The sequence below is a fragment of the Balaenoptera borealis genome (assembly GCF_965194805.1).
Source record: "Balaenoptera borealis genome assembly, chromosome: 4".
Classification (NCBI taxonomy): Eukaryota; Metazoa; Chordata; class Mammalia; order Artiodactyla; family Balaenopteridae; genus Balaenoptera; species Balaenoptera borealis.
The window spans coordinates 136,509,512-136,519,251 of record NC_138861.1 but is presented as its reverse complement, the minus strand read 5'-3'; the positions used below and the strand labels follow the sequence as shown (position 1 = coordinate 136,519,251).

At 40.3% G+C, this 9,740-nt stretch overlaps 2 protein-coding genes across 10 annotated transcripts in view; one reads left to right on the top strand and one right to left on the bottom strand.

Moving 5' to 3' along the window:
• Positions 1-3,079: 3,079 nt before the first annotated feature.
• Positions 3,080-6,766, bottom strand: LOC309627646 (uncharacterized protein; the record flags this gene model as incomplete). Of its 2 annotated transcripts, none has more annotated exons than XM_082389794.1 (2): positions 3,080-6,215; positions 6,438-6,766. In XM_082389794.1, the coding sequence occupies 2 exons, from the start codon at positions 6,764-6,766 to the stop codon at positions 6,149-6,151; spliced, it is 396 nt and encodes a 131-aa protein (XP_082245920.1). In that variant the 3' UTR covers positions 3,080-6,148. The 2 variants fall into 2 exon arrangements, with proteins under 2 accessions (XP_082245920.1, XP_082245919.1); XM_082389793.1 differs by having other exon boundaries at positions 3,080-6,204.
• Positions 6,767-6,872: 106 nt separating this feature from the next.
• The window catches only part of MFSD8 (major facilitator superfamily domain containing 8), a 50,773-nt gene continuing 47,905 nt past the window's right edge, over positions 6,873-9,740 (top strand). For all 8 annotated transcript variants that reach the window (XR_014243881.1, XR_014243882.1, XR_014243883.1 and 5 more), the window contains exon 1: positions 6,873-6,992. Coding sequence is in view for 5 of the 8 variants with exons in the window: in XM_082389779.1 (XP_082245905.1) it covers positions 6,928-6,992 (65 nt within the window). In the remaining 3 variants the exon portion in view is untranslated. The remainder of the gene's footprint in view (positions 6,993-9,740) is intronic.

The window sequence follows — 9,740 nt, the reverse complement described above, 5'->3', positions numbered from 1 at the left end:
GTAAATTTTATGTGATGTGTATTTTACGACAAAAAATATGAAAACATTTTAGAAACTGGAGTTAATTTGATAGCTTCTCAACAAAATTTTTCAGAGGAAGTAAATTGACAATTTCCCTCTTAACAACTTCCTCAGTAAGCAGTTCATTATTCTACTGACCCTAGAACAGAATTCAAGGCTCTTACTATTCTCTTCAAAAAACACCACTGCATAATTTAAATATTTGAAGGCTTCACTGAGACCTTTAAATAAAAGAATTTGAAAAACAAATCTTGAATCTACTTGGTTCTGCCCCCACTCCCCCAATCTTCTCACTTTCTTGAGGATTAGTTCCAAGAACACAGGCTACTTGCATTTCTGTTTCAGGGTGTCATCTAGCTTCAATCAAGGTGTTTGCTGGGCTGCATTCTCATTTGGAAGCTTGAATGGAGAACTCGCTTCCAATCTCACTCAGGTTGTTAGCAAAATTCATTTCCTTGCAGTTATGTGACTGAGAGCTTCAACATTTTGCTGTTTATCAGCCAGAGGCCAGCCTCAGCTCCTAGAGGCTATTCACAGTTCCCTACCACATGGCTCTCTTCATAGGAAGTTCACAACATGGCAGCTTACTTCTTTAAGGCCAACAGGAGAGTGAGAGTTGAGCGTGCTAACAAGACAAAGTCTTAATGTAACCATGGGAGTGTTATCCCATCAACTTTGCTATATAACATAACATAATCATGGAAGTGACATCCAATCACCTTTTCCGTATTCTATTGGTTAGAAGGCAAATCAGAGGTCCTGTCCACACTAAGAGGGAGGGGATTACACAAAGGAGCAAACATCAGAGGATAGGATCATGAGGGCCACCTTAGAGACTGACTGACATGCTGGGAGAAACCAATTGTACACCTCAGCCTTTGAGTTAGACGTCTGGGCTGACACCCTCAGGGCTTTCAATGGCAGAGGTGACAATTACCATCTTCTTATTTTCCTACCAATAGGAAAACAAATAAATTCCTTAGACCTTAATAAACATTTGTTTACAAGCGAGCTCTTGAAAGTTTGCCTAAATCATGTTTATATATTTCCACTCACTCAAAAACACTTGCCCAGAAAAACAAACAAAAACCCCCCGAACAAAATAGAAACCCTTGCATCTTAGTATTTTTTTTTTGGTAGCATTTTGTTTTTTACTCACTAAACAAATGATAAAAGGCAAATTGGCTTCTGAATTGCTGTCCTCATTATATACATTTTCTAATTTAGTACAATTATTATTTTTTAAAATTATTTATTTATTTGGCTGCACCAGGTCTTAGCTGCGGCATGCGGGATCTTTAGTTGAGGCATGCAGGATCTTTAGCTGTGGCATGAGAACTCCTAGTTGTGGCTCGTGGGATCTAGTTCCCTGACCAGGTATCGAACCCGGGCCCCCTGCATTGGGAGTGCGGAGTCTTAGCCACTGGACCACCAGGGAAGTCCCTAGTGCAATAATTAAGATCAAGTAAGTATATATAGTATATGTTTAAATTGCTTGACCAGCTTTTTTTCTTTTTTCTTTTCTTTGAAGGGTAAATGTCAGTATAATAAAGAATGTATCTGGTCTTTGACCCCAGTTCCCGGGGTGGAGCTCCTAAACCTCTTGGAATTTTCTGAGTGATAGGAGTGTCTTTATGCTAATGAGATGAGTCATGGTGGGACCCTAGACAGATTCAGGATAATTTCTGGCTGGTCACTAGAAAGACCAACCATTTGATTAGAGGGCTGACTTTGGGCCAGCCTGACCTCCAGGAGGGGAAAAGAGCTGGAGATTGAGTTGAATCACGTGGCTAAGGATCCAATCAATCATGAACACCCCAATAAAAACTCTATAGACACTGAGGCATGGTGGAGCTTCTTGGTTAATGAACATATGTTGGAGGGTGATGTGCACTGACTCCAGGGTAAAAGGGAATGGAAGCTTCACATTCCCTCTCATAACTTGCCTTATTTGTCTCTTCATACGGCTGTTGCTAAGTTACATCCTTTATAGCGAAGCCAGAAGAAGTATAGTATAGTGGTTTACTTAGTTCTTTTGAGTTGTTCTAGCAAATTATTGATCCAAGGGGGTTACAGGAACCCCCAAATCTGTAGCCAAGTCAGTCAAAAGTCTGGCTGGCATCAGAAGCAATGGCATCTGGAGAACTGAACCTTTAACTGGTGGGATCTGCACTGACTCCTGTAGTGTTAATCTATGGGTGATTAATATCAGAGTTGAATTGAGTATACCCAGCTGTGGTAGAAATGGAACAGTTTATTCTTTACCCAAATAGCAAAATTCTGAATTAGTGTTCTGTATTTCAAATAAGAGACCAACTCTTTTTATATATTAAGATATGCAACTCTATTCAGGGGGGTTCTAGAGCATAAGGAAAAAATTCTGAGTGATGAATGATGATTTTAATTATTTTACTTTTTGTGAAACTGTGCAACTCAGATTGGGACTTGAACCCATGGGCCAGGGCTTGAACCCAGCCAAAACCCAGACTGGGACTTGAACCCAGTCTTTTAACTGAGATCACACACCTGGCCTCAGGACTTAATGAAGCTCAGGTTCTTGATGTCTCATTGCAGAAAGAATTCAGGGAGAGACAAAGTGAAAGGTAAGAAGTGCATTTATTTAGAGAGAAACACAACCCACAGAGTGTGGGCCATCTCAGAAGGCGACAGCAGCACCAGGGTATGGGGTGGTCAGTTTTTATAAGGGTGGGTAATTTCATAGGCTAATGAGTAGGAGGAGTATTCCAGCTATTTTGGGGAAGGGGTGGGGATTTCCAGAAAGTGGGCCACTGCCTACTTTTTGACCTTTATGGTCGGCCTTGAAACTGTCATGGCGCCTGTGGGTGTGTCATTTAGCTTGCTGATGTGTTACAATGAGCGTATCCTGAGGCTTAAGGTCTAGTGGAAGTCCACTAGTCGGCCATCTTGCACCTATTTGGTTCTAATCAGTTTATGTCATGTCCTCGGGCTTTGTCATTCTTTTAAAGGTTGTGCCCTGCCCCCTTCCCTCCTGTTTCACTTGGGTCTTTCTGGAATTGTTCAAAAAATAGCACTGATACATTTTCATGTACATTTATTAAACTGCAGGAGAACAATGGCATGTCATTACAACACAGGACTTCATTATCTTTTGCAAGTATTATAGACTACTTATTTTCTCTACAGTGGCAGGAAAAGAATGGGGGGCCAATATCTTCCTTTGTAACATCCATGGCTTCAAAAGCAATATGCATATTCCATGTTAGTGTAAAAAAGAGCAAAATTCCAACACTCATGTTTTACAGTAAGAAGAAAAGTACTAAACTATTCATGAGACAACCCATTTTTCTACATAGTATTCTTCTGGGTTGGTAATAGATAAACAAGCTAAGACAAACATGCAAAAGTACAAAGTTGCCAGAGAACAGGAAAAGACCTGAGAAAAATGAACTCTTCAAGTATTTTGTAAAGTTCTATATTTATTAGGTGCCTAAATTGTTTAGGCATTTCTAATGTTAAACCCTATACTAGGAAAGCTGCTGAATCACTTTAATTTCATGTAATATAGGCCATAAGAGTCAGCACTCCAAATCTAGAGCCAGCATTTTCCTTGCTACATTTACCTGACAGTAAACAACTGACCAATCATGAACAGAAAGCAAATCAAACACACACATAGCTTATGATAATCTTCATTCTGGGAGTTTGGGGTTACACAGATCTTCTTAAATCCCATTTCAGTCCCAAGAACGATATAAAATACCAGGTTTTCTGGGATGCTCTAAACATGTAGGTCTTTCTAGGCAGGGCTAACTGCTATCCAGTGCCACCATGAACAGATGATAATCCAAGCCCAGGGTAAAGATAACTCCAATATACCAAGAAGAGGCACCATCTGGAGCCATTATCAGATACTTTTTAAAGTCCCAACATTAAGCTGAACTGACCAGTGAGCTTCTGCAGAAACAGGACCCACTTTTGCAGTGTGTATCAAGCCAAACTGACACAATTGTCATCTATACTTTTATATAGCCAATGCAAAAAAGAAAAAGTGAAACAAAAATAGAAGTTCTACTACAGTGCCAAGGAATGAAAAGTCTTTCCTAGAAATGAGCTCTATTGCTAAAATGACACTCAACGTCTATTTATGCCATCTAGTACTTTTATCGCCTATCACTCAAGTACTTAAGCATTTAAATGCAACACTAATTGTTTCTGGACTTTTATCCTCATATAGTTGATACATATCTCAAAGGCATATATGAAATAAAAAAAAAAAAACACCATGTACAAGAACTTTACTACACAAAAATGCAGACCTAATTTTTATCTTATAACTTCACTTTTAAATCACTTATTTTCAATGCAAGTTTAAGTAGCAACTTACAGTAGGGTTTAGATACACCGATATCCACTATTAAAATCTACTACCCTACCTCGACAAATTTAATTCCTTTTCATCTTAATTTGGAGAAGAATAAGAAAACAGGAACTTTGTTTATTTGTTTGGAGAGGTATCTATTCTAGCTGTCTATCTATTCTATTCTAAGCAGTCATCTACGGAAATACAACAGGTGGACTGTCTCATATGCTTATGTGAAACATTTAGCAAATAATCGAATCTCTTTTCAAATTTAGTTCTTCTTTTCCATGGGCTTTAAAAGAAATAATTAGGTTTTTAAACAAATTTTTTTAATGTTTACTGTGGATGTTGTATGTTTCTAAGAAATGATTTGTTCCTTTTTTTTTATTGGTACAATACACAGAGCTTATTTAGATTTCACCAGTTGTACATGCATTCATCCCATGTACTTTTGCCATCTAAAGTCATCACTTGGAGGCAACAATGGAAAATAGCAGTGTCAGAAGACCTGGGTTCTTCACTAGCAGTGTGACCTTGAATAAGACACCTTAAACTATAAAAGGGGAATAATAGCTGGCCTAATACATAATAGCAAATTATTTCATTTATATAAAAATTGATTACTTGTTTTGAAATATTTTAAGAGATGTGGGAAAAGAATCTTGACATTCTTTTCATAGAAAGGCTGGTGGTGAAAAGCACAGTCTTTATAGTCAGGGGTCCTGTGTTTCTTGGATTCTAGCTCTGTTGCTAATTGGAGGTGTGACCCTAGGCAAATTACTTAATCTCCATACTTTGAATTTCCTTGTATGCTTGAGACAATCCCACCTCAGAGGATTGTTGTAGGGATGAAATGAGGTAATTCAGTAAGTGTTCATTCAACATATATTTATTTAGTACCCATTCTGCTTGGTGCAATACTGGTTAAAAGTTCCTTTACCAAATATACATATATATATATGCCATACACTGCGCTAGACTCCGGAGATTAAAAAAGAAGTTGAAGATACAGTAAAGCAATATTATGACAAAAAAATACTAATTTTACCCATGTACCTTCTTGGAAACAATCACAGGAATCTGATATGTTTTTGTGAGCTGTTACAAACAAATTTGCAAGACTGAATCCAAGTATACAATGTCAGGTCTGGATTCAGAAGATAATTCTGAACTAGTAGAAAACACATTTCAAGTTTAGCTGTTCACCAGTGGAATGTGTCTAACAGGATACACACAAGGTCACAAACAAGACAAAGATCAGAAGTGATGGCATATACCATACAACACATAACTAGTATAGTGCCTGGCATAGGATAAGTGCTCCTAAATATTGATCAAAAACAACTGAATTTGGGTCTCAACTCTGACACTTTCAAACTGAGTGATTCTGGGTAAGTTATGAACTTTTCTAAGCCTTAGTTCTCTGTAAAATAGAAACGTGTCTGCTTTACCTATCTGATAGGACAGTTGTGATCAAATGAAATCACATAAGAATGTATCTAGTGCTAATAAAACAGTAATTGTGACACACATGACTACTGCTACCAATTAGCTTACAAGCCTGCTTGTAGGGGTAAGACGTTAATATATAAGCACCAGGAAAGGAGCAGCACCAAGATCTACTGAAAACAAACAAACAAAAACAACCCAGAACATATTTTCTAAAAATGTCATTTTCCTTGTGATGAAAAGATCTGGTCATTGTCAAACTGGTGCTGTGGCTTTTCTAACCCCCAGGTTACAGCAGCAGGCTCTGCTGAGTGGCATCTTGCAAGGCGGAAGCTCTCAGTCCACGCAGGCGGCGGTGGTTTCGAATTTGAGGATCATCTTCATCCCAGGTCCTAATAAGGCACTACGGGTAAGGTGCCTTTGTAGTTAGCCGAGCAAGAAAACCACAGCGCGTAACTTTCACCTTCCACAGGGAGAAGTGACAGCCGGGCAGCCCGCCAGCCCACCTCACTCGGCACGGGACCCCCGCATCTCCCGCCAAGCCTTGCGCTCTCAGTCCTGCCTCCTGGCACGTAGGCAAGCGCGGCAAAAGGCTTGGGAAGCGCGGCCGGGACCGTCTACTTACTCAATGTCCGCTTGGTGGGGCGCCTGCTGTCCAGCTGGCCGAGACTCCGAACGCCGCGGCTCTCTAGCCTCTCGGGACTCGCCTTCCTTCTGAGCCCCAACCGCAGCTACAGCAGCCTCTCCAGGAACTGAGAAGCGAGGGGTAGCTGACAGGGCGGCTGGGGAGGAGGACGAACCCTGGGCAGGGGTGGCTGTTTGGACACGCCCCCGAACCCTCCCCGGCTCTTCCGCACGTTGTCCCTGGAGGCGGAGAGGCGCGTACCCTGGAGGAAGATAAGGACTTAGGGCCCCGCCCTTAACCCCCATCATCCTCTCGGCACCGCCCCTCATCCTGCGGGCCCCCGCCTCTGACCTGAGGTGCTCCGCCCACTCTAGTCGCTGGGCGAGCACGCGCACTTGCTGGCCTGTTCTGACAGCTTCAGGCCGCCTGGAATGGGAGGGAGCAGGAGGTATCGCGAGAGTTGGCCCCAAGCCTTGTGGGAGCTGTAATTATGGCGAGCTTGGGGGTAGAGGCTGAGCAGGAGCCGCTCTTAGGCCACAGCATACCCGGAAGCAGGTGAGCGGATGTTGGGGGAGGGTCTCCTGACCCTCCTGCGCTACTGGGACTGGCCCCTTTTCCTGCATCAGGCTTTGTGGGCCGAAGGAGGGGTGCCAGGGTGGCGGGAGCCGGCGGCAGGTTGCGCGAGACTTGGAGATGCGCTCTCACTTCCGCGTGGCGCCTTGAGCCGGCAGGTTCTGGTGCAGGTGTTGAAGAAACGCAAACTGCCTCTTGTGCCTTTACTCCAACACTGATGTAGCAACCAACCCTCTGCATTTGGCCCTTTACAGAACTGATTATACGTTTCACACAGTTTTATTCGACACTTGAAGATACCGGTCTCAGTATTCACTTAACTAATTGCCTGATAACTTCTTGATACTTTTTTGCAAGTAAACCTAAGATGAGCTCGCCTTTGTCCTATGCCAAATGTATAAATAAAGACTAATTTTTAAGCATTTAAGGGATGAAGTGTATTTTGACGCTTATTATTCTGGTTATTTTGAGCCTGGAATTGTTAGAGTTTGTTTCTTACTCTGCAGTTACGTATTTAAACCTTTAGGAAAACGAAGTTAAGTATTATTTTAAACATATATAATTATTACAGTAAATTAACTAAATTCACAGGTAAACTTCAGCTGTCTATGACAGCTGTATATATGTGGAGATATGTCAGTCCCAATATCCCAATTCATCCCACTGCCCCCCCAACCATAAGTTTGTTCTCTACATCTGTGACTCTATTTCTGCTTTGCAAATAAGTTCATCTCTACCATTTTTCTAGATTCCACATATAAGTGATATCATGATATTCGTTTTTCTCTTTCTGACTTACTTTACTCTGTATGACAATCTCTAGATCTATCCACGTCTCTGCAAGCGGTACTGTTTCCTTCTTTTTTATGGTTGAGTAATATTCCATTGTATATACGTACCACATCTTCTTTATCCATTTCTCTGTTGATGGACATTGAGGATGCTTCCATGTCCTGGCTATTGTAAATAGTGCTGCAGTGAACATCGGGGTGCATGCATCCTTTCGAATTATGGTTTTCTCTGGATGTATGCCTAGGAGTGGGATTGCTGGATCATGTGGTAGCTCTATTTTTAGTTTTTTAAGGAACCTCCATACTGTTCTCCATAGTGGCTGTACCAATTTACATTCCCACCAACACTGTAGGAGGGTTCCCTTTTCTCCACACTCTCTCCAGCATTTATCGTTTGTAGAATTTTTGTTGATGGCCGTTCTGACCAGTGTGAGGTGATACCTCATTTTAGTTTTGATTTGCATTTCTCTAATAATTAATGATGTTGAGCATCTTTTCATGTGTTTGTTGGCCATCTGTATGTTTTCTTTGGAGAAATGTCTGTTTAGGTCTTCTGCCCAGGTTTTGATTGGGTTGTTTGTGGGTTTTTTTGATATTGAGCTGCATGTGCAGTTTGTATATTTTGGAGATTATTCCCTTGTCAGTAGTTTAATTAGGTCTCATTTGTTTATTTTTGTTTTTATTTTCATTACTCTAGGAGATGGATCGAAAAGGATCTTGGTGTGATTTACGTCAGAGAGTATTCTGCCTGTATTTTCCTCTAAGAGTTTTATACAATAGTATCCAGCCTTACATTTAGGTCTTTAATCCTTTGAGTTTATTTTTGTGTATGAGCACCAAACCTTTTTTAAAAATCACTTTGTTTGAAACCCTTTGGAAAATGTATTTGTCAGGTCCCTGATTTACTAAATGGAATATATGGAATGTAATTTTGTTTACATTTTATCTTGAGATCATTAAAATGAATGTCACTACTGAAATATATTGTGATAGAGTGACATCCTCCGGGCCTAATAAGGCATTTGGGACTATGTGCTGCTATACTGATTTGTTCTACAGTGCTATACTTTTCACATCTATTTTTCATTTTTCTGCCTATTCTGTTTCTGGCAGACTATTCCTCATCATGTTTTTCTTATCTGTTGGCAACCTCTGTTTTTGTTGTTGTCTGCAAACTTCTCTTCTCCCAACTTTTCTTTGGGACTTCTAGTTTGCTGGGGCTTTGAAAATCATGTATCTAAGCTTAATAGAATTGTAGGGAGTTAGAACATAGAAGCTCTGACTGAAAGCTAAAGATCTCTCGTATTAATCAAGTGCATGAGCTTGAGTACATGGACTTTGTGATTTTTGGATTTCTCAGCATTGTTTTTGCTTCTTCCTAATTCTTGGTTGTTTTCCAGATAGATTTCAGGATCCTTGAGTTATGGTTAGATGAATTCTTATGGTACATCCTGTCACTTTGTCCAAATAAACCTACTTTAAAAGGGGAATTTTTTTTTCTTTCTCTTATGTTCAAGTAATTGATGCTCATTAGGGTCCATTTAAATTCAGATGTTCTGCCTATCTGAATTTAATTTCTAGATTTAGCATTTTTAAAATAAAAAGGGAGTATTTTGAGAATAATTCAATAAGTGTACTGTCTTTAAAAACGTAGATTCCCTAGTAAAGGGAACATATGTAAAACTAACTGGCAAGCCCTGTTCACTTTGAGTAAATTGCAAAAACATGAGTCTACTTCACCACCAACCCCAACCTTTCATCAAGTCCTCAGGAATCCCCACTGACCCTATCCATAGAATTTAAGAGACCAGGGTTGGCAGACTTTTCCTGTAAAGGCCCATACGGTAAATATTTTAGGCTTTGCAGGCCAGGAGGCAAAATCAAAGTTATTATATAGGTACTTAGATAACAAGAAAGAAAATAAATTTCCACAAAATTT